Source organism: Rissa tridactyla, chromosome 8, assembly GCF_028500815.1.
Source record: "Rissa tridactyla isolate bRisTri1 chromosome 8, bRisTri1.patW.cur.20221130, whole genome shotgun sequence".
Classification (NCBI taxonomy): domain Eukaryota; kingdom Metazoa; phylum Chordata; class Aves; order Charadriiformes; family Laridae; genus Rissa; species Rissa tridactyla.
Window position 1 is genome coordinate 43,926,951 of NC_071473.1, and position 22,850 is coordinate 43,949,800.

The 22,850-nt window shown below is 61.6% G+C and overlaps 1 protein-coding gene across 4 annotated transcripts; it reads left to right on the forward strand.

Annotated features, from left to right (window-relative positions):
* The first annotated feature begins 15,154 nt into the window (after positions 1 to 15,154).
* LOC128914135 (Krueppel-like factor 2) lies at positions 15,155 to 20,770 on the forward strand. 4 transcript variants are annotated; one of them, XM_054212756.1, is made up of 4 exons: positions 15,156 to 15,354; positions 15,625 to 16,603; positions 17,485 to 17,656; positions 20,353 to 20,764. In XM_054212756.1, exons 1-4 carry the CDS (start codon positions 15,262 to 15,264, stop codon positions 20,420 to 20,422), a joined length of 1,314 nt encoding a protein of 437 aa, XP_054068731.1. In that variant the 5' UTR covers positions 15,156 to 15,261; the 3' UTR covers positions 20,423 to 20,764. The 4 variants fall into 4 exon arrangements, with proteins under 4 accessions (XP_054068734.1, XP_054068731.1, XP_054068733.1 ...); XM_054212758.1 differs by lacking the exon at positions 20,353 to 20,764 and adding an exon at positions 18,977 to 20,346; XM_054212759.1 differs by lacking the exon at positions 17,485 to 17,656 and having other exon boundaries at positions 15,155 to 15,354; positions 20,353 to 20,770.
* The last annotated feature ends 2,080 nt before the right edge of the window (positions 20,771 to 22,850 follow it).

Genomic DNA, 22,850 nt, shown 5'->3' on the forward strand with positions numbered 1-22,850 from the left:
CACCGCGCCACGTGAGATGCAGGCAGGGCCAGGCCTGCCAGCGCGGCCGGGCTCCATGGCCGCGTGCAGCGTGCAGCGACGCTCGGCCGGGGCAGCGAGTGCGCCCTGCTGACGAGGCGCCGCGAAGGCCCTAATTAAGTGCGTGGGTCGCCAGGACGGGTTCAGCTCGCCCTCCTCTGCAGTGTTGAGCAACTGTGCGGCAGGCTGGCATGGTGCGGCCGCCTGCCCAGCTGGCAGTGGCAGCTGGCCGGGATGCTTTTGGAAGCCCAGGGGCCACAGGCTCAGCCCCTGCCTGCCGCACCCCGGCGCTGGGTGACAGTAACAGGTTTCAGCTCCACCGGTGATCGCCAGCAGTTGGGCAGCGTGAAGAAAAGCTGCCTGAGTTTACAGGGTGGCAGGGTGTGGGAATTGGGGACCCCAGCTCCAGGCTTGTGTGTCCCACTGTGACATGCCACTGCCCTGGTGCCCATGGATGTTGTCCATGCTACCAGTACCCTCCAGGTCTCCCAGCCCAGGGTGGGAGAGACAGTCTCCTCAGGTGTATTTCCTCCCAAATAGACCTCATACTGCTGGAAGAAGCTGCCCAGGGACCCCTCAGTTCTCCCGAACTGTCATTTGGAGGTGGCACGAGATGCTTTTCCACTTGTAGGTCCTGCAACCACCTGTGACAGGCAGAGGATGGCCCTGGAGACTGGCTATTGCTGGCAAGACCTGGAGAACTGGCATTTGCAGGCAACGTTGCCTTCAGCTGGGGATGGAGAAGATGCTGCAGGAGCAGACGGCAGCAGCTCCCAGGCACCTGTGCTCTCCATCCAGGGCAGAGCTTGCGTGTGCCCAAAGGGAAGTGGCCAAGGGATTTAATGCCGCAGGGAGAGGGAAAGGCTGCAGAGAGGTGGGTCCCAGCTGGCAACTTTCCTGGAGCATCCTGGGAGCGCAGGCAGGACTCAGGCTGACAGCAGGGGCAGGAACGGGGCCGGCTGCAATCCAATTAACCACGGTGCTCAGTCACCGGGTCAAAAGCCGGCTGAGTGAGGCCATTGACAGAATGCGTGGCAGAGGCTGAATCCAGGCTGCAAAGCAGAAGGGAGTTGTTGGCATCTTCTCTTCCACTCGGGACTGTGTTGACAAACCCCTCCTGGACCAAGGATGGGTCTTTGGGGTCCAGGTGGGATGAAAATAGTGTCCAGAGATTTGGTTTTGGGGAAACAGCCATGTGACATTTGCCTACTTGTACTTGTCCTACCAAGGGATGACTGAGAAAGGTGAAGAGCCAGGGGCAGAGGGATTCAGGAACCAGGGAGCACTCCCAGTGCCATGGTCTTAGGGCCAGAGAGGTGCTTACAGGCAGGACTGGTTTGGATACCTGGAAAAGGGGGTGAGAGCCAAGAGGTGAAGCCGTAGCTGTGGTAGGGACGTGTAAGGGCAAAGGGCACCCTGCGGACCACGGGCAGTGAAAGGCGGGAGGGCAGGAAGCTGTGGGGTCAAAGTGAGTCAGGTGCGAGTCACGGTCAAACAAAAGGTGAGATGCTTGGATAAGAACCGCAGCTGACTCAGAGTTTCCACCTCTTCCAGAAGGTGATCACAGGGGACAGCCAGGGACCAGCTGGGACCCCGCTTTGCATGGAGCCAGTGCTGGGAGAAGGTGGCGATTGCATCCTGATTGATGTCTTTGGGATACCAAAGCCCTGATGGGGGGAGCAGGACACGGTGCCACCCAGGGTCCCCATCCAGCACTGGTGTCCTGTGGCTTGAGGGCTCCCGGGGGGATCCCAGTAGCAGCCTCGCAGCCAGCCTGGGAACCTGGGCTGAGAGCCCATACCTTCCTGGAGTGCCCAGGCAGAGGCTGTTTGAATTAAATAGGAGAGATTTCCCCCTTATTAGCGGGCTATTAATCACATTCGTTTTTTTTTTAAATTGAACTGTTGCACAACAGGTTGAGTAACAGCCTAATAACAGGCTGTAAATCTCAGTTTGCTCTCCGGGAGATTACAGATGTTAATAACAGATAATGACCCACAACTCACGAGATGCTCCTCTCCCCCGCCCCTTTGATCCCTTTGCTCTGCCCCTCACCGTACCCAGCCCCCAGGATGGAGCAGGGCTGCAGGGAAACCCCCAAAAATGCAAACCATCACCTGTGCTCCTGCAGCCGGAGGGTGCTGGCTGGGAGATGGTGCAGGTCCCCTGGAGCTCAGGTGCCCATGGGACTGGTGCGGGATGTCTGGGGAGGCAGGGCTCGGCCCCTGATCTGCCAGCCCCAAACCTGCCTGCTGTCAGACCCTGGGCATAAATCTCCCCGTCCCACCTCCTGCCTGCTGCCACATCCATCCCTGCCACCTCGACCCAGAGGCCCCTTCCCAAAATGGGGGCTGACCACCTGGATGCGTCCCGAAGTGACTTTCCATCCTCCCTGGATGCGTTCGCATGCTGCCTGCATCCTTCCTCCAGGACACGCACACCCCTGCGAGCCCCGGGGCAGCCAGAGGAGGTGTTGGCTGCTCAGGGCTCAGCACAGCCCCAGGCGCTGCTCTGGGGACAGGGACAGCCCCAGAAGGGCTCCCTCTCTCCCTGACCCTGTGCACCAGCCAGGAGGAAAGGGGTAGAGTGACCCTGCAGGAGGGGCTGGATACAAATTGCCCCCAGAAGGGGAGAAAGGGGGGTAAAAGCAGAGGGGGATGACTTTCTCCCATCCCCTATCCCGAGTCTGGCACCACCAAGCCAGGGCACAGGAGCAGGATGACAAGGGGTGCTCAGCTGCTCAGCTCCAGGACTGGTGCAGCCTTTGCCATGGGGGTGTGGGGTCCCTCTATCCCCAGGCCCAGGGGAAGCCCCCCCGCGGGTGGCAGCCATCCCAGCCAGCATCCTCCCAGCACCCTGCTCCCAGCACCCTGCAGGATCTGGGACTGTGGCCACTGCCACGGGGAGAGCGCAGGGGCTGGGGGGAGCCAAGGGACTGGGTGCGGGAGGAGTCGCCCAGCAAGCAAGGCCGGCATGGGTGGTGAGTCACTGCCAGCTTTCCCTGCTGGGGTGGGACTGCCGGAGCCACCCAGCATCCCACTGCACTCCCCAGTCACAGCGGGCAGCACCGAGCAACCAACAGGCATGGCAAAACCCGCTCCCCTGCCCCAGGTGTTCCTTCCCCAGCATACAGGGGGCTCCCGGCCATGCCAGGAGCCGGTCCCCATCTCCAGCAGGCTAGATCAGGCGTGGGGCAGGCAGTGGTGGGGCTCCATGCCTTGTACAGACAACTGATGTCCCCCACCCTGCTCCTTGCAAAAAGGTACGGATGGCTGGGGCGTGCTGGGTCCCCCCGGTGCAAGCGCTCCTGCCGCGTTGTGCCTACCCAGGCGCTGTGTACACATCAGCGCCATATGGCAACAGTGGCTGGCACCAACGCTGCCACCCCCAGCGGCGTATGGAGAAGGATGGGGAAGCAGCTGTGTTTGCCATGAGAGGCGACTGACAGCCGGGAGCCACTGGCCAGCGCCCCAGACGACGCCGAGGCAGCACAGGCAGCAACCCTGTGCCACTGCGTAGATGTCCCCTTGTCCATCCAGGAGCACCCCTCAACCGCTGTAGGTAGACACTTAGGAGAGCTTGTCCAGGCAGGGCTTGGTCTCCAGCAGCTGCCTACAGTGAGGATTATACAGTGACCCAAGGGGGCTCTGGGGTTCTCCCAAGCAGGAGGTGTAGGGCCACCAGCCCGCAGTGTGGGAGCACCCAGAACGGCCCTCTCGATGAGGAGATGGCTCAGGTCTGTCCTGCCTGCAGGTGCAGCATGATGCCACCTTGGGCCATGAGGCAGTGTCCTCCCCACACCCAGGGAAGGTGCTCGCGGGGGGCGCCTGGGAGATGCAGAAAGGATGAGCAAGGAGGAAAGCACTTTCCCAAGAGGAGGAGGTGGTGGTCCCTCTGCAAGCTCGCCTCTGGGGATGCAGCATCCGCAGCCAGGCCACCCTGGGGTGCTGGCCGTCCCACCCAGCCCAGCCTCCAGCGCCCGGCACCCCGTTAGGTGGATGCCGAGCGGTGCTCTCCCTGCTGGTACTTGCCACTGGGGCCGCTGGTCCTTTCCCTAGGGACACCTCGCAGCAGGATGAGGACGGTGCCACTCCCTGGAGCAGGGAATGTGGGACAGGGCTGCCCCAGCCAGTTTCCCTTCGGATGTTGTTCATAACCCTACACGTGAGTCAGGGTGTTTGTGGGTGCTCCTGCCCCATGCTGGCCTCACGGGCCCCCTGGTCCTGTCCACAGCCACAACCTGCATTGGGACAAAGACTCCCCCATGTAGCCCTATGGGGAAGGAAACCTCAGCAGCAGGGTGCCAGAGAGGGATGCAGGCAAAGGCGCAGCAGTGTCCCCATCCTGACACCCAGGGAGGGCTGGTGGCCCTTCTCTATCCCTGTTCCTTGGGTTTCCCCCGCAGTCGGGGGCTCCCACGGGCCGGGTGACAGCCACCCCGGCAGTGATGAAAGGTGGCGGAGGGGAGGTTTGTGGCCCGGAGGCTGCTATAAGAGAGCCCGGGACCTTTGATGTGCAGAAGCCTCCGGCCCCGCTGATTGCATTAGCGGGTTTAGTGCCCGAGCAGGCACCCAGCCCCGGCTATCAGGAGCAGATGAGCTGCTAAAAGGCCCAGCTCCCATTTTAGATGCAAATGAGCCTGCAATTGTGGATTTGGAGGGCAGAAGAATCCCCAAATCACCGTCGAGTGGAAGCAGACCTGGCTGGAGACAAAAAGGTTCCCAGGCGGCTTGAGTGGCCCCGTAATGGTCCCATTGATGCCTCAGGTGCGGAGCGTCGCAGCCTCAATGCCTTCCCGGAACCAGCCCCTTTATGAGAAGTGCAGATTCCCGGAGGAATCTCCCACCATCCCCATTGCCAGCTGGGGCTGCCCGCATGTCCCCCTGCCTGCCACTAATGTCCCCAGGGCAGGTGGCTCCTGCCCCAGAGCCTGGAGCTGGGCTCTGCTCCCAGCTTTGAAGTGCATCAGATTGGGCTAATGGGGAGGCGCATCCACCAAACCCTCACCCAGAGGGGCTGGGGGAGGCGATCACCCACTCAGGGCAGAGGTGGACCGGGGGAGGTGACCAGGCACGGCTGGAGCCCCCCCGCCGGTGTCCCCCGAACCCCGGCATGCCCCGAATCCCTATGCCTGGCCCCGTTTGCACCAGATGAGCTGGAGCAGACTCACTGGGTCAACCCCGGATTTGAGCCACTTTAGGAGCATCCCGGCTCCCTGAATCCATCCAAGCACTTGGAGCGAGGCTGGGCCACCGTCCCTGCTGGCATGTGTCAGCCCCCCGGGGCAGCAAGGAAGGCTTTCCTCCTCCTCCTCTCGGCACCATCCCCGTGCTGCTCTACTGCCCCCGGGGCACCTTGTGCCCCCCCACACCTGTCCCCAAAGCTGCTGTGGGCTCTCCCTCAGGCAGGGTGGTGGTCGGGGGCTGCCCACCACCCCACATCTCTTTACCCCCCCCTACCTGGTCTGCAAGCCTGCGAGAGGCAGGGTCCACAGAAGGCTTGGCATGAGGAGTGTCTGGGATGTGGGGCTGGGCTCCTCCCTGCACGGTCCCTTGCTCACTGCCCCGGGGGCAGCCCAAACAACAGCCCCACAGAGCCCCCCAGCTCCATGGAGAGCTCCACAGCCCCACAGAGCCCAACTGTAGTCCCACAGAAACTTGCCTTGCCCTCCAGCAGCCTCAGCCCCAGAGCAGGAGGAATGTGGGGCCATGCGTGAAGGACAGCGGTGGGGCCAGGGTGGTCTTGCAGCCCCCAGCCCTTCTAAGATCCCCTCTTCCCCCCCCAAGACTCTGCCCTCCTCGTGGCAGGGGTATGGCTGTGCCATGGACATCCCCTTCAGCAGCTTCCTCGCCTTCCCATGTGCCACGAGTTCAGTCAGGTCTCATTCACCCCATATCTCTGGGAGGGGAGACGGCTTTAGGGCCATCAGCCCCTGGAAAGTCCCCTGTGGTCCCCTTCATCCCACAGTGCATAGGGTGCTAGGGAAGCAGGAGGGGCTGGACTGGCATGGAGGAGGGCAGGGGACCTCAGGGTCCTGTGTGGTCACTCGCTCATGGTCACCACCACTTTCCAAAACAAGGAGGTTGATGGGCAGGTGCACAGGGCATGGCCTTCATGTCCGTCCCTGCAAAAACGCGTTGCTTTGCTTTGATGTAGGTGGAAAATTCCTTGTTTGGCCAGGAATCTGGGGAGCTGGGGACTCCAACGCTGACTATGCTTGGTGAGGAATTAAAAGCGTGTTTTGTTGGAAAGATTTTTCCTCTCCTGACTGGGGAGGTGACATCCGAACCTTATTTTCCTTTCCGCGTTGGGACACGAGCCAGTGGGGCTGCGCGGTCCTCAGGGAGCCATAGGACTCCATGGCTGCGCCGAGCCCCTCGCCGGCACGTGGGAGGTATCAGTGGAACAGGACCCAGGCGCAGTGGGGAAGATGGAGCCAGGGAAAATGGAGGCTGCTAGAGGTTGAGTTTGGGCTCGGGGCTGTTTGCCTGTAGCCCGAACACGCGCCGAGGTCGGGCAGGGAGCCGGCTCGGCTGTGGATTTTAAAATAGCACCTTGTCTGCCAAGGACCCTCCTACTCTGCCACGGGCTGGGTGGATCCTCGCCCCGCTGTGCACCTTGTGCTGCTGGCGAAGTGCTGCACTCCTGGCCGGCTCCGCTCCAGCGCTGCAGCCGCTGCGGGGCCGGGAGGCAGGGAGGGATACACTGCCTGCTCCTGCCGCACGCTCTGCCGTGGCTGTGCACCAGCCCAGCTCGGGGACAAACAGCCTGCAGCCACCCCTGGGCACTGGCTGGCCAGGGGACACTTCTCCCCAGGCATCCTCCAGGCAGGCTGCTGGGCTCAGCCCTGGCAGCATGGTGCCCTGGAGCAGGTGGAGAGGAGCATCCCTATTTCCCGGCATTGCCCCCAGCAGCTAGGGGTCCCAGGGATCCCTTCACCCCAGGGCAGTGGTCTCTGGGGGGGGATGGCAGTACCCCTTCTGCCAGCTTCCCGCAGGGTGCCGGTTTATGGCAGGAGCAAAGGGAGGTTGCTACATCAGGACCACCCAGGGAGTGTGGAAAAGAGCGGAGTGTGAGTGTGCGTGCCGGGATTGGGAAAGCCCAGGCTTCCTCCTAATCCCTCCCGCAGGGGACTGCCTTGCTATCCCTCCGCTTGCGAATGGCAACTGGGCCCCCTTGGAAGCAAAACCTTATGAGAGCCTGCCCTCCCAGGAACCTGCTGCCCTGCCAGCCCCACGGGATGCGTGGGGATCAAAGGCTGCGATAAGGCTCTTCCTCCGTCTTTTTGGATGCGGGTGCTGCCCTTGGGGACATCGTCAGCCAGGCACAAGCTCTGCTGGAGCTGGGGTTCCGTGGCTCCCACTGGACTGGCTGTGGCAGCATCAGTGCCACACACCTGCAGAAGAGTTTGTGAGCTTCCTGGAGATTATGCTCGTGCCACAAAGCTTCAAATCTTGATGGATGCTCTGAGGCAACCCCTCTTCATCCCCAGAAATGGCTGCAGCCCCAGCGTACGGGAGGGCAGGATTCAGGCTATGGGTCTGCAGCGATCTCCCTTCATCCCTCTCCTGCCTGTCTGGGTTTGGTTCTGTCCATCCTTGGAGCATCCAGAGGTCCCCTCCATCCCCACTGTTCCTATCCGGTGCACAACGGCACCGCCGGCACCGCCAGCACCGCCAGGGTAGGTGAAGCAGCCGGTTCTCTCCGAGTGACTCATGCTGAAATACATGACGTTCACCATATTTCAGGGCTTTCAGCTTGGATGAGAAAAACACCAGGGCGTAAGAAAGTTTCTTTGCGAGCTGCTCTTAAAACACCAGAGGGACTTCTCCTCCCACTTGCTCACACTCTACTTTTTTTAGGGAGAAAAGTGGCATTTTTAATAAAAAAATCCTCGATTGTTTATAGCATGGAGAAATAGACAATTAAGCAAAATGTCTTGTCTTGATATATGAAAAAAAACAACCTCAAGACCATCCAGGTTCATCCCAAACGGCTCCTGGCTGCACGCAGCAAGCAGCGAGTGTGTGGCCTTGCAGCCGGCCATGCTCCCTCCGCCACCTCCTCCCTGTGGCCAAGGCTTCGTGTCAGGGGCCAGGGAGCCATGCGGCCGCTGTGCCCGCTTGCCGCCTGCCTATGGGGCTGTGCCGTGGCCGTACCCGGCAACACTGCCCATCCCGGCACGGCTCTCCTCGCAGCTCGGCGTGGTTTCGCTGCTGCGTTTCATCGCAGGATTATCTGCTCCGGAGCCAGTGTTGGTTTTGGCACGCAGCGCCGGGACCACACCTACTATTTAAATACCACAGCCAAGGGCTTGGAGGGGGGAAAAAAAAAAAAAAGAAAAAGGAAAGAAAGAAAACGAATATGAAATATTTGTTGCGGTTTGGAGATACACACACACATGCACACACAACACAAACACAGCAGCCCGGCTCCGGGTCGCTGGCAGCCGAGGAAGGAAGACTCCGGCTAAGATTGTCTTCAAAACCACGCTGGCGGCAGAGCCCGCTGAAGGGAAACCCTTTGGGCCAAAATTAGCCCCTGCCGCATGCCAAGCCGGAGCCTGCTCTCACCCAGGCTGGGGAAGCCGGGGCAGCCCTGCCGGCACAGCCGGGAGTGGGGAGATGTGCCAGCCCTTCCCGGGTGGCTGCCCTCCTGCCGGGCTGCGAAAAGATGGGGAAAGGGTGCCAGGGATGGAAATCCCCATGGAGGCAGCCCTCGTGAGGACAGGAGGGTTCTCTCTCCGCCAGCACTCTGGAATAGCGGGTCCTGTCCTAGAAATGCCCATCAGAATGGCAGCACTCGCAGTGGGGCTGGGGTGGCCGGGGACGTACTCGGGCAATGATGCCACTTGGCGCTGGTATGGTATAAATGGGCACCCAGCAGCTAAGGATGGGCTGAGGGTGGAAATGAGGAGGAAGGGTATCCCACGGGAACAGGTGACTGCGGTCACCCCCCTGCCTTTGGGACTGGGGGGGCATCTGGGATGGGCTTGGTGACGTCGTGACCCTGCCAGTGGTGCTGGCACCATAGTGGATGGGAAGCAGTGCCGTTTACCGCCTGTCCCTGCTCAGCTCACACCACTGGGGCAGGTCCTGCTGCCCCCTTCCCCGGTGTTGGCCCCAGTGAGGCGGCTGCTGGCATGAAGCCACAGCAACATGGCCCAAGGGGCGCTGGGTGGCCGTGCCGTGCCGTGCCATGCCATGCTGTGCCACGCAGCGAAGCCTGCCGAAGCGGTTGGAGCAGGTGGATTACTACCACCTTCCTTTCACCAGACTCCTTCCCGGAGAAGTTTTCCCGATGATCTCACTGGATGCACATTTCTAAATTGTTTGGTTGATTGTTTCATCATCGGAGGTCAATTAAAGAGAAGGCGAGTTCCTGTCGCCCCGATCCGAACCCCTTCACTGCCAGAGCCCCAGAACAAAGGGAGGAATTGGGCTTGGGCTCAGCCAGCTTGGATTCCCATTTGATTATTTCCAACAAGGGAGCGAATCTATTTTGGAGCCGGTATTCCCAGGGGATGAGCTCACCGGCGGCAGCGCATGAGCAGGGTTAGGGGAAAAAAAAAAACAAAACAACAAAACCAGCCTTTTGTAATGTGTTGCAAACCTATTTACTACCAGAGAGGCTGGGTAATTAAATGCCACTTCCTGGAGCAGAATGAAGCAGCTTTATGTAACGTCGGGTTTGCTCCCAACATGGGGCAGCCGCTGCTCCTGCCAGACATCGCCGCGCGTGTCGCAGGCGGGAGGATGCGCTTTTGTGGGCTGTGTGCATCTAACTGCTCCGTGGCATCTGCCCGTGGCTGGCTAGCCGGCGTCCTATGCCAGAGTGGGTGGCCTCGGTGCAGCGCGTGTCCCAGGAGGGTGGCGGGGCGGCTTTTCTGTGCAACGTTCTACGGTGTGTGATTTACACCGCTGAGGTGGCTGCGGGCAGATAGCTGCATGGGAGGACTAACAAAATCAGATGTCCTGGAAAACGGCTTCCACGCAGAGCAGGATGGCTCCCTGGCTCCCTGCTTGTCCTGCTGTCCCCTGGGCTGTCTCCCACTGCCTCACACCACAGCTGTGTCCCCAAGGGTGCCAGTGACTCATGGCGCAGCCCGTTCGCTCAGCCCCACGCCACAGCTCCCATCAGAAACTTGTTCCCCGGCCGGGCCAGCAGTGCCCTGTGTACCGCAGCCACACCAGTGCTCAGCCTCCAGGGTCAGATGGGCTTTCTGCGGGCTGGGAAATGGTGTGGAGCTGTGCGGAGCAGGGCTGACCAGTGCTAGCCTCGATGCCCGCACTTTCTCTGCCTCTGTGCACAGGCAAAGGAGGTTTTCCCCACCAGATGAGAGTCCGGATTCATTGGAGGCTGAATACCTTTGAGTACTGCTAGGGAGGAGGGATGGAGGCTGCTTGGAAAAGAGTGGCGGAGATTTTTGCCCGTACTATTCGAAACTTTTGTAGTCGAATTGCTCGTCTGTGATGCACAGGTATTAATCCCCAAGGCACAAGAGAAGGGCTCTAATGTGCACATCCCCTGCGCTGTGCAGCCGTACCATGATGCCCACTGCAAAACTTCCCGTGCAGCCTGCTGGCACTGCGTGTTGGGGCTTTTTGTTTTTAAAGATTAAACCAGAGAGGTTGGGGGAAAATATCCCGCACTCCTCCCAACCTTCCCTGTTGGTCACCTGGAAGCAGAAAACAGCTATTCCTCCTTTTACATCTGGTGCTTCTGGGGTGGCACAGGTCTTCTCCAACACTGTTCCAGGTGGCAGACAAAGCAAACGGCTCCCACGGCCGCGGTCCAGACCTGGCTGCAGTGGCTGATGCCGGGCGGGGGGCTCACCAGGACAGGGGGCAGGATGTGGCCCTTGGCTGGCACGTGAGCGCACGCGTTCACACGTGAGACCGCTGCTGCGAGGACTGGCCGGACGCCTCGAGCACGTCGCACTGCTGATGAAGGCTGCGGCATATGTTTATGGATTGGGACACCTCTCAGCACCGCAGCAGGTGCGATGTCCCCTCTGAGCAGGGGGATACCCCGTCCCTTGCAGTGCTGGACCCTGTGGCTCTGTGCAGAGCCTGGTGCTTTCAGCTTTCCTGTACCAGTGAAAGTTAAGCAGTGGAGGAAAAACGTTGCTGTATGTTATAGAGGAAGAGAGGTAAAAAGGGCAGGAAATTTGCACCATGTCCATTTCCCCTTGGCCCCCGGCCGCTGCTCATTCCGGATTCGGGATTTGCGTAGGCAGAGTTAAAAATAACAGGGGTATATAAAGAAGGACGGAGAGGGCTGTGCTGGCCCTGCAGCCGCCGGGGCACAGCCAGGCAGCAGGCAGAGATCAAAGCAGGATGCGGCCCAGGCGTCGCACTGGGGTTGGGAGCGTGTGCGGGGTCTGGGGGGTGCCACCATGCCGCCGCACCGGGGCTTGGGGTGCCCGGCTCTGCCGGCTCAGCAGCATCCCTGGGCAGGCAGCTGGGCAGCACCCATGGGAGACGGGGCCATGTATGTTCCCATAGGCAAAGACGTCACCCCTGAGCCCTGTCCCTCCGCAGCCCTGTCCAGGCAGGGCTTGGTCTCCAGCAGCTGCCTACAGTGAGGATTATACAGTGACCCAAGGGGAGCTCTGCAGCATTTACTCCACAGTGACATTCACCATGAGGGACCTGACCTGGCTCTCCTGGCCGGAGAGCTGCGTGGAGAGCCTGGATGTGGCCCCCAGACAAAGCACCCCATCCCAGAGCCGGGCTCCCTGCTGGTGCTGGCGGGGTGCTGCCTGCCTCCCCCAGCCCCCAGCAGCCCCGGTCCTTGGCTGTGCATCCCAGTGCTCCCCAGGCCCGGGGCAGGCAGGGCGGACACAGCAGCTCGCTCGGCCGGTGCAAACGAATCTGCCCTCTGTGCCCTGATAACATTGTGTTTGTCGCAGAGCGGGAAGAGCCTGCCAGCACACGATAAGAGCAGATGACTTTACTCTGGACCTGCTCCGGATTGAATTATGCTTTAATTTCATTTTCGGTTCCTCTTTTCTTTTCAGGAGGGGAAGGGGTCTCAGGGGAGTGTGGGCAGGTCTGGGGGGTCCTGGACCCTTTTCCAGGTGGGCCAGCCCTGTGCAGAGGGGAGGGCAGAGAGTAAAACCCAGACAGATCCACTTTCTGCTCTCAGGGACGTAACCCTGGAGCGTCACAGCAGCCCAGGGTGTCCTGCTGCATGGGTCCCCACTGCACCTTCCCACGGGGTCCCCTGCAAAGCTTTTGGGGCTCGAGTTTTGCCTCCCACCAAAGTAGAAGCTCTCTGGGCTGTGACACCATGGCCCATGTTGGAGGGACTCCATGGCTCCTGTCAGAGAGGGAGCACAGAGATGCCCCGAAGGCAAGTCCCCACATTCACTCCAGGCACCCAGTTCCACCTGACAGAGCATGGGGGGGACACAGCGCGGGTGTTTTTCAGTCCCCAGTGCTTTGTGGGGCAGGGGACACCCCTGGTCTACTGGGGGTCCTGCTGAGCAATCTGGGCACTGATGCCATCTCCAGCAGTGCCAGGGGCATCGCCCCTCTGCTGCCTCCGGTGTGCTGTGTGCCGTGGGGAGGGTGCCACGGCATGTGGCAGTGCTGGTAGGGCTGCCGATGCTCCTGGCTTGATGCAGCCACCTCTGACAAACCATGCTGGGAATCCGTCGCTCCTCCAGCATTCTCCTGCTCCTCCACTGCCAGATGTGCCAAGAACAGGGATAACCATTAACCCTTTCCTTTTTGGCCATCGCCTGAGCAGGCAGCCCTTCCCACCCTGTTTGCTCTCCCGCCGGGCCGCCGTTTGATCTCCTGGGATGCCAGCGACTTTACAGCCTGCTGTAGTGGCGCGGGAGATAATCCACGTTTCCTAAATGGGCTTCTGTCAACAGCGGGCTGTGTGCGCTCCGGCTGCTCCCGCTCGCCTCCCTCTTGGCTTGGAGGAGGCTCCCATGGCCGAAGGACCATCAGGGCTGTGGCGGGGACCCCCGTGCCCGCCCCGCAGCTCACAGCAGGCAAATCCCTCCCATGCCGCCCTCCCCGGCTCCCTGCACAGTCAGCGCTGGCAGCGCTTGCGTTGGTGCAGTGCCTGGTGTGGTGCCGCTCCCCTCCGTGCTGGCCCTCCCACCATAGCATCAGTAATAAGAGTTTCCTGGGGAATATCCCACATTTGCAAGAGATATTGGCTGTAAAAATGAACCTGATCTGCTGGCGACGCCTCTCTTAAAATAAGCCAGCGCTGCACGGGTGCAGACGCCAAAACTGCCTGGAAAAGGGGAAAACCAAGTGGAATTAGTGCTTGTCTCCTGTGGCATCTGCTCTCACTTATCTATAAAAGTTCGGGGCAGAAACTGCCTTGTTATTAATTATTATTTGGCCAAGAAACAAATAATAGGCTTAACCGGTGACTTAAATAAGCTACTCTGGGGGCCAGGCTAAAAGGGATTTCGAGTGATGCCCACATGCTTCTTTGACACTTAGGAGGTGACTTTTTCCGAAGAAGGACTTTGCAGCCCGTGTGTTTCGACCCACTGGGTGGCATTAATAAACCCGCTCCCTCGCCGGCAGCCAGGCACGCGGGGCCCAGCCAGCGACCCAGTGTGTGCTCTGAAAACCAGGGCAGGGATTCCTGGTAAAAGGGGGAAGATTTGAATCGTTGTTGTTCCACTGGATTACTGAAATAATTTATTGCACTGCTCCACCCTTATAATTAAAGCACGGTGATGAAAGCAACTGGTAGAGTAGCTTTGGATCCAGAAGCAGCGTGTGCGTGTGTGTGCGCGCACCTCACCTTTGGTGTTTATATTTGTTTTTTTTTAAATTGACTCCTCTCTTCTGAATAGCGCAGGCAGCAGCCCCAGTTCTTAGAAAGGTATCTGGGGATGGAAAGCCCCAGAAAGCAGGGAGACAGGCTCCGAGAGATAAGGACCATTGCTTCTTGACAAGTGCAACAGCAGCAGGGCCATTCCTGGTACTGGCTGGACAGGGGCCAAGTGGAGAAGGTCTCGCTACGAGCCGGACAGGGTGGCAGAGAGCCCCCGGGGAGGCCTGCCCAGAGGCCCTGGGTCTCCATGCCATGTCCTGACACGCTAGCACGGAGCAGGGTACCTAGGTGTCTCCTACGAGGTGGGACATCCAAATCCCCTCACATCCCAATCCCCATGGGAAGCCCCCGGGCGGACAGCACTTTCCCGGTGGCTCCGTGGGACAGGCAGGGTCAGCCAGCCAGTCCCATGCCCCCCATGGCAGAGCAGTCAGAGACTCGGCTGTGGCGCAGGTCCCAAGGCAGGGCAGACAAACGTCCCGCAGGGGCTGTGGGGCAAGATGAGGCGATGCAGGCAAGTGCCAGCCCCCCAGCAGGGTCTGCCCGGGCAGTTATCTCGACTCACACACGCACTCTGCGCCCGACCAGATGGGAGCTGCTGCGCTCTGGGCTGCTGATTGCCTCACTGACAGCGCTGGTGCGGGGGGACATGGCCTCACAGGCGCTGTTACATGAAGCGAGTGGTGTGGGGGCAGCGGGGCTCAGCCACCCCGGCCCAGCTCCCTGGCTGGCACAAGCACCCATTGCGACGGCACATTTGCTCGCTGATGGGCTCGATGTCCCCCATGGCAGGCACTGTGCCTGGCTCACTGGCCAGTGTGCTCTCAGCTGTAACCCCACACCAGACCTTCCCACTCGCGTCCACGCACGCTGGCGTGAGACACGGCCATTGACTCTGCCCGACTCGTGGCAGGGTGCCAGGGGACCCCTGGCTCTGCGATCTACAACCCCCTACACACTTCCTCCCCACTCGCAGTGTGGGGAGAGGTGATAGGGCACCACTGCCAACCTTACGTCTTGGGGACGGGCAGGAGGGACCCCGGGCTTCGGCGATCCACACCAGCAGGGGCGGCAGGGTCTCCCGCCGTGGACCCGGGCTGGCAGCGTGCGGGGGGAACGCTGGGAGCCCCCGCCACGCTGCCCCGGCCGGGCCGTCGGGGCAGGGGCGGCCGACGGCCCCCGCCAGCCGGGGCAGCCCGACGCGAGAGGGGCGTGTCTCGGAGGGGAGGCCAGCCAATGGGAGGCGGCGGCGGTGGATATCAATGCAGGCCGGGCCAATCGGGGCGCAGCCATGCTGTTAACAGCTTAGGGGCGCGGGGCGGCGCAGAGCAGGGCTGCCGCCGCCGCGGGGAGCGGAGCGGTGCCGGGCTCCGCGCACCGCGCTCCCCCGAGCCCGCCCCGGTTCCCCCCACGGCCCGGCCCGCCATGGCGGCGGCCGTGGACGACAGCACCCTGCCCTCCATCTCCACTTTCGCCAACCTGTTGCCGCTGGAGGAGCGGCCCGCCGACATGCTCCATGTAAGCACCGGGGTGGGGGCGGCAAGGGGAGGGGGTCTGGGGGGTACGGGGCAGAGCGTCCCGGGATGGGGCTCGGCCCGGCTGGTGGGGGCGGACCCCCTGCCGCCATCGGAGGGCGCCCCGGGGGCGGCGCAGCCGGAGCGGTGCCGACCCGTCGGACGGGTTGGGGGGAGCCGCCGCCCCGAGCGGGAGGCGCGGATCGCGGTGCCCGGGCGGCGGGCGCCGCCGCAGCCGTCGCCCCGCCGGTCCTGACGCCCCTCTTTCCCGCAGAGGATGCTGCAGCAGGACGGCGCCGCTGCCGCCGCCGTCAAGCGGGAGGAGGACGACTTGGGCAAGTTCGTGGACTTGGACTTCATCCTGGCGCACACCAGCAGCGGCGGGCAGGGGCCGCCCGGCCCCGGCCCCAACTACCCACTGCCCGAGACCCCCGAGAGCTGCGGCACCACCTACGACAGCGACGGCTCCTACCCAACCCCGGGCAAGTTCCCGGCGCCTTACCCCGAGGGCCAGGGCCACAGCTATGTGGCCGAGCTGCTCACCCCGGATCTGCCCGGCCACTGCGACCTGCAACGGAGGGAGTACACGGAGCTGCGGGTGCCCGGCGGACCCCCCCACCATCATCCCCATCACCACCCGCCCCTCCACCTGGCCCGCCCGCTGCCCCTGGACCCCGCGCAGCCCTTTGGGCCCCGCATCAAGAAGGAGCAACCGGAGGAGCGCGCCTGCATGCTGGGGTTGCCCGCCGCCGAGTACCTGGGGCCGGGCGGTGGCGAGCATAAGCCACGCGTGGCGCCGGGTCCCGGGCCGGGACCGGTGCCGGGGCCGCCGCTGCCCTACCCGGGCTTCGCCCACGGCCGCCTGGGTCCCCCCGAGGAGCCGCTGCCCGGCGCCGACCCCCACCTCCTGGCCGACCTGCCGCCCCATTACGCCGTGGCCCCGCACCGCTACGCGCCCCACTTCGCCCCCCAGCCACCGCCGCAGTTTCATGGACACTTCAGTGTTTTCAGGGAGCCCCTGAAGGGGCCGGGGCCGGGCCCGGCGGGGTTGCCGGGGCTGCTGGTCACGCCGCCCAACTCCCCGGTGCTGGAGTACTTCCCGGCCGGGGCCCCCCCCGAGGACTGCAAGCCCAAGCGCGGCCGCCGTTCGTGGGCGCGTAAGCGAACGGCCACGCACAACTGTGAATACCCGGGCTGCGGCAAGACCTACACCAAGAGCTCCCACCTCAAGGCGCACATGCGGACCCACACGGGTAAGGGCGCGCCGGGTGTGTGTGTGTGTGGGGGGCAGACACGCGGGGGGCGTGCGGATGGGGTCCCGGGTCGGGGCACCGGGGCGCACAGTGAGACACGCGAGCCCGCCGTTCCCGGGGGTGTGGAGGGGCTCCGGGGGAGGTGGCGGAGAAGACCCCCGCGGTCAGTCCCGGGGCGCTCGGAGGGTCCCCGTGGTGGGGCTGGGCGGGGGCACCCAGAGAGACCCCGTAGCCGGCACAGGGCTGTGCAGAGGGATCCTGCGTGTGGCAGGGTGCAAGCGGGGGTGTCCCCGGGAGTGCTCAGAAAGACCCCCATGGTGGTGTCGGGCAGGGGCACGTGGGGGCCAAGGCACACAGTGAGACCACCCCCGCCACATCCCCCCTTACTGGCCTTAGGGCCCAGGGATGCCTGAAGAGGCAGGAGCAGGGGGCACGTGGAGAGGCCCCCCCAAATGGGCTGTGGGCACATGGAGGGAGGAGACAGACTGGGAGTGTATGGTGAGACACTGGCAGAGCTGGGACAGGGCACATGGTGCGGCTGGACAGCAGGGACGGGCAGGGGGAACACCCACAGTTTGAAGTGGGGTAGGGGCACATGGAGGGGTGCTGCTATGGGGCAGGGGTGCCCACAGGACGGGCCCCATGCAGGGCACATGGGAGAGTGGAGCACGTGGGGAGGGGCAGGAAGGTGGGAGACAAAAGGAAAGGTGGGTCAGGCAAAGGTGTGCGGGGGATGAGTACACAGTGGGGCTCCCTTCTCCGAAGGATAGTGGGCAGGGATCCCCCTTAAAAGGTGGGGGTGCTGGGCAGGGGAGCGCAGGGGTGAAGGCGTAGGGAGGATGGGGACCTTCAAGCCCACTGACACCCCCTCTCCTCTGCAGGTGAGAAGCCCTACCACTGCACCTGGGAAGGCTGTGGCTGGAAATTTGCCCGCTCCGATGAGCTGACCCGCCACTACCGCAAGCACACGGGGCACCGGCCCTTCCAGTGCCACCTCTGCGAGCGGGCTTTCTCCCGCTCTGACCACCTTGCCCTCCACATGAAGAGGCACATGTGAGCGGCAGGCCGTGGCTGGACTTGGTGTCCCCGGAGCCAGGTCACGGTGTAAATAGCGTCGGGCTGGGGATGGCACTGGGGAGCAGCCTGGCCGCCCAGCCCTCTCCGCTTGTAGCTGATAACTAGTTTTCTCCTCCTGCCCCTACTGTGAGAGCTGGGCCCAGCCGAGTGGTGGGGAAGGGCTGCTTTGGGGTATAGATGGGGAACAAAGCTGCAAGAAGTGTCTCCAGCCCCTGCCCAGGCACACCACTCAGTTCCCCACACCTGGAGGGTCCCCCCCAGCCAGGCACCCGATGAGTGGCGGGGCTGGTGCAGCAGGGATCTGTCCCCAGAGCTCCTGGCTTGTATTTGGCATCAGCTTAAAAACCTTCCTCCTTCCCTGATCTTGGCACCCCCTTGGCTCCAGGGACTCTGGTGGCAGACTCCGGCCAGGTTTTGGCCAGAAACCTGCGCCCGCTGGGTGTGTGGGTCACAGTGCTGGGAAGTGGATTGCTGGTCTTCTCGGTTGTGGCCATCAGAACAAACTTCCTGACCCAAAAGCCCAGGCTGGATGGGACGAAGGTGGGACCTGACTGTGGCTCGTGGCTATAAAGGTTTGCAGGGGTTGGCAGTGCAGTGTCACCTTGCAAAGGGAGCAGGGATGCTCCCGTTGCCAGCTTGGGACCCTGACAGGAGTCCCGTCCTGGCCATTCCCACAGTTTTCTGCTTGGGAGCCTAAAATGGCTCTTCTGGCTCTCATCTGCTTTCATTTGTCATGTTCTTCCCCTCAGGATGACACCAGGTACTGCTGCAGCTGCCTTCCCCATGCTGCTTTTTTAAATTTAGTGTGTAAAGGACAGTGAGTCCAGCTATGAATGCCCAGGTCTCTGCTATACTTGAAACTTTCATATAGGGAAAAGAAAAAAAAAAAAGAGAAAACTCAAAAGAAAATGAGTCTTTTTATGTGCAGCTTCTGCAAAGCAAGTTGTAAATTAAACAAAGCAGTAATATATAATGTTTCTGTTTTTTTAATATATTTTTTTCTTCCAGCTGGGAACACAGATGAGTCTCGGCTTTGGGAAGTGCACTGTTCCCGTCTGTGTATATTGTTAATTAACATTTCTCTGCTTGGGCACGTTAGGTCTCTTGCACTCCGAAATGTTACTTTTCTTTATATGCAAACTGTTGAAATATTGTGATCTGCTGTATAATAAATAAACAAGATGTAAACATGAAAGAGCCAGGAGAGTTTACTTTAAAGCTTTCTTCTAAGAGGAGAGGGTGAGGCTGGGCTGGCTTGTCAGTAAATATTTACATCGATGTTCATTTCTGCTTAAGTTAGCTGCGGAGGATCGATGGGGAACGCCCAAGCCTCGGCATCTGAGCAGCATCTCCTGTGCAACAGCTCTTGAGTCACCCCACTTCCCCGTGCCTCAGTTTCCCTAATCTGCAGATGGGGCAATTGCGGCACCGGGATGGCGTGACTGGTCCTGCGGTGAGTCACTGCCGAGGGGAATGGCAGCCGAAACTGTACCGGGAGCCTCGCTGGTCCCGTATTCCTCCCGAGCGGTTCCGTCCCGCTGTCCCCTGCAGCAGGAGCACTGTGGCACCGGCCTTGTGGTCACAACCGGGAGGTTGGTGGCAGCTGCCCAGCCCTGTGTGCTGTCTCTGCTGTCCTCCTGGGGGTGGCCCAGCAGCTTGGCGGGGTTCAGGTGCTGAGGTTTCCCTGCGTTAATAGGTGGTGACTCAGCACGAGCGTGCTGGCAGGTCCCAAGCTCAGCAAGCAGGTCTGGCTCCATCCTTCCCTCCCACGGCTGATTACCTGTGATGCACGCATCCCTCTGAAGGCTGGGACGTGTCCGGACCTGACGCCATGCTGGCAGTGCAGGGAGCATGCTGTACTGTCTGTGCGGTGCCCTGGCCCAGGGTGGTGGTGGCTTCCTCCTCCCGTGCTTGCCACCGCAACCCCAGGCGGCCGGCCAGGGCTGGGGGATGCCCTGGGGTTTCTCGCCCCGCAAGCGGAAATGGGATGTAGCTGTGCTTCGAACAGGGGCTGGGCAGGGCTGATCCCGCTCCTTCCTGGTTTCCTGCTTGCAGCTATGGAGAGTCAAACTGGAAAAAGAGATAGGAAGGGCAAAGTGGGACTGATGCCTCCCCAAGGGGTGACAAGTGTCCTGGGGTTATGTTGAGTGTCCTGGAGCCAGCACCCAGCCTTGGGGTCTGCCCTGAGCAGGTACAACAGCGTGGGTGTCTCCAGGCAGGGTGGCAGCAGCTTGGCATGGGATCATGGGACTGCATCCACAGGTGTCACAGATCCACCAGGCTCAATCACTTGTCCTTTCCACAGCCAAAACGCCTCCATCCTCCGCTTGCCCCACTTTCTGAGAGGTACCTGCATGGGGGTGACTGTGCTGGGACACGAGTGACCTGTGATGGGCTACCAGGGGTGTTCTTGCTCCTGGGACCCTCGCTACCCAAAGGCAACGATCTGATGCTGGTGGGGTGGCCGGAGCAAAACTGCTGCCTCTTCCCCAGAGTCTTGTTCAAAATGTCACATGGAGGGAGAGGGAGAGGGAAAGGTGTGGGCTGTTTGAATTAGCGATGAGTCAGGCTGGCAAAGCCAGATGGGGAGAGAGTGCGTGCCTGCGTGTTTGTATGCGTATAAGTAATCTCTGGCTTTGTGTTTTTATTATGATTATTATTTTTATTTCCAGGGGAACGATGAATTTCTCCAACCATCCCGTCCCACTGGAAAGGCTGGCTCTGCTGTCCTGTCCTCCCTAAGCATCCTGGGAGCCGGAGTGACGGTCCGTGGCTGTTTTGAGGTTCGGCTCTGAGATCAGAGCACAAACCAGTTCTTCCTCGCCTTTCATCATCACTGCGCTAGGGCGGGAACGAAGTCCGGCTCTGCTGCCGCTGCCTTACATGGAGGCGAGAGCCAGGGGAAGGCGTTTTGGCTCCTTCCTCGGGCAGAGCCGCTCCAGGTTTGCTCCCCTGGGCCCGGGGCGAGGCGCTCCTTTCTTTGGGCACACGATGGGGCACAGCGGTTGCAGAGACCGGCATGGCTGGGAACTTTGCCTGGGCAAGGAGTGGAAATGACAATTACAGTTAATTTGTTGTTAATAAAAAACACCCTCTTCCAATTGCCTGGGCCAAGATGCACTTTCCGTTGGAGGAGGGAGCCTGGTCCCATCCCCAGCAAAACCTGCCCTGCAAAGCGATGAGGGCAGCAAGAAAACACCCTCGGAGCGCTGAGGAAGGCAGGGCTGGGGCACAATCCCTGCCTGCGGTCTGTGTGCCCACAGCCAGCTGGGAAGTGCTTTGCCACAGCCTGGCAGGGGCACACGGGGACCCAAAATGTGCCAGCCAACCGGGTGAGACCCTGCTTTGCAGGAGATGTGGCACTAACAGTGTGTCCTGTGCTGGAGGAGAGGAGCATGCTCCGGGGAAGCCATGCTGGCTCCTGAAGTGCTGATTTACCCACGTACAACCCCTGGGTCCATGGCTGGCCCAGCCTGAGGCAGGTCTTGGGGTCCTGGATCACACACTGGGCTGCTGTAGGGACGGTGCAGATGGAAAGTTGGCTGGCAGGGCAATGCTGTGATGTCCACACCACCGTGCCCACACCAGGGCCATGCAGACCCTGCTCTGGGACGTGTCTCCTCCCACCAGCCTGTCCGTTCTTTCTGGTCACCTCTGGCAAGAAGCCCCCTGGGAGCCACGGTGGAGGACGACACAGGACCCTGAGCCCCCCTGCAAACCTTAAAGCTCAACCTTATGGCTTTGGGGTGCAGCAGGGAGGCAAGAGGGGAAAGGAAGGAGCGAGGCATGGAGAAACACCTCCCGGCAGAGGAGTGAGTCATGGCCGCAGCGTGGCCTGGCACCCAGAAGTCACCTGCCATCAGGAGCAGGGCCCCGGGGGTTTCATGGCTGGAGGCGAGGTGAAAGAGCAGCTCGGGTGGGTTTCTGTTGACTGGGGTTGACCCAGCTTGTGTCAGCCCATGCTGCAGCCACCAGGTCCCACAGAGGTGGCTCAGGGGTGCGGGGCTGTGGGGAGAAGGTGGTGTTGCAGGTTTCGGAGGGCTCCTTGCCCAGGGCTCGACCCTGGCGTTGCTGTGGTCGATGGGGACAGCATGGAGCTGGGGAAGGGATGCGGGTGTTGTAGGTGGGATGCAGCCTGGGTGCTCTGGGGTGGGAGGGACAATTTGGGGGTTCTTGGAGGGGCTGACACAGACCTTGCCTTGCCGCAAGGCAAGGTGGGAGCTTGGGTCCCCAGGGACAGAGCATCCCCGCTGAAGGATGCTCCCAGGGCTTGTGTCCTTCTTCTCAGTGGGGCAGTGGGAAGTGTCCCATCCCTGCCATGGGGGGTAGGTCCAGCAGCCTGCCCCCACGTCCCCGCCACTTGGGGTGGGCCAGGCGCCGTGATAACGGGGTTGTGGCTGTCACCGCACCCTTAGGAAACATTTGGCTTCAGGCACCTGAACCCACGGGGAAGCGATAACTCCCCGACTCGCTTGCCCTGCCTGGACCCACACCTGGTGCTATCGTGCCTTAGTCACACACCGAGAGTTTTTCCACTGCCGGGCCCCAGATAACCTCCTCCCGGCCCACTGGCCGCAGTGTTTGCACTTGTCCTCCTCTGCTGGTGCCAGGCTGGGAGACACGCAACACCTTGAGCCCCAGGCTGGAGACACGCACACCTCTGGCCTAGGGCCACCTTTGGCCATGCCTGGCAGCCAGGGCATGGGCAAAGGGCATGAGGAGCATCCTTCTTTCCCCCAGGACCCTGGGGGGCAGGCAGCTGGCTGGGAGGGGGCCAGCGCTGTGGCTAGGAGGGGGCCAGCGCTGCCTTTCTGCCAGGGCTAAATGTAGGGGGACAGCCCTCCCCCAGCTGCTGGGTCACCCAGGCTTGGCACCCTGTGCCCACAGGATGGCAGGAGGTGGGTGATGGGGCTGCAGTGACAGGACAGTGCTGCTGGCTTTTGCTGTCCCCCTGACGAAGATTTGGGGCACAGGAGCACTGGGCTCCCTGCCATTGCCGGCCTTCCCCAACCCGCTGCATCCCCTGGGCTCTCCCTGTGCCCTGTCAGGGCAGAACCCTGGTGCTCTGGGGAGGTGACAGACCTGGGCACGTGTCCCCGAGAAGGACTCTCAAGGATGGACCAGGTGTGTGTGGGCCGACAAAGGTCTCCAGCTGTGTCCCTTTGCTCTT

Excerpts from the sequence above, each read along its gene's own strand:
- LOC128914135 (XM_054212756.1), top strand. The coding sequence starts at position 15,262 with ATGGCGGCGGCCGTGGACGACAGCACCCTGCCCTCCATCTCCACTTTC. Across the intron at positions 15,355-15,624 it reads GGCCCGCCGACATGCTCCAT|AGGATGCTGCAGCAGGACGG; the intron begins GTAAGCACCGGG and ends TCTTTCCCGCAG. Across the intron at positions 16,604-17,484 it reads GCACATGCGGACCCACACGG|GTGAGAAGCCCTACCACTGC; the intron begins GTAAGGGCGCGC and ends TCTCCTCTGCAG.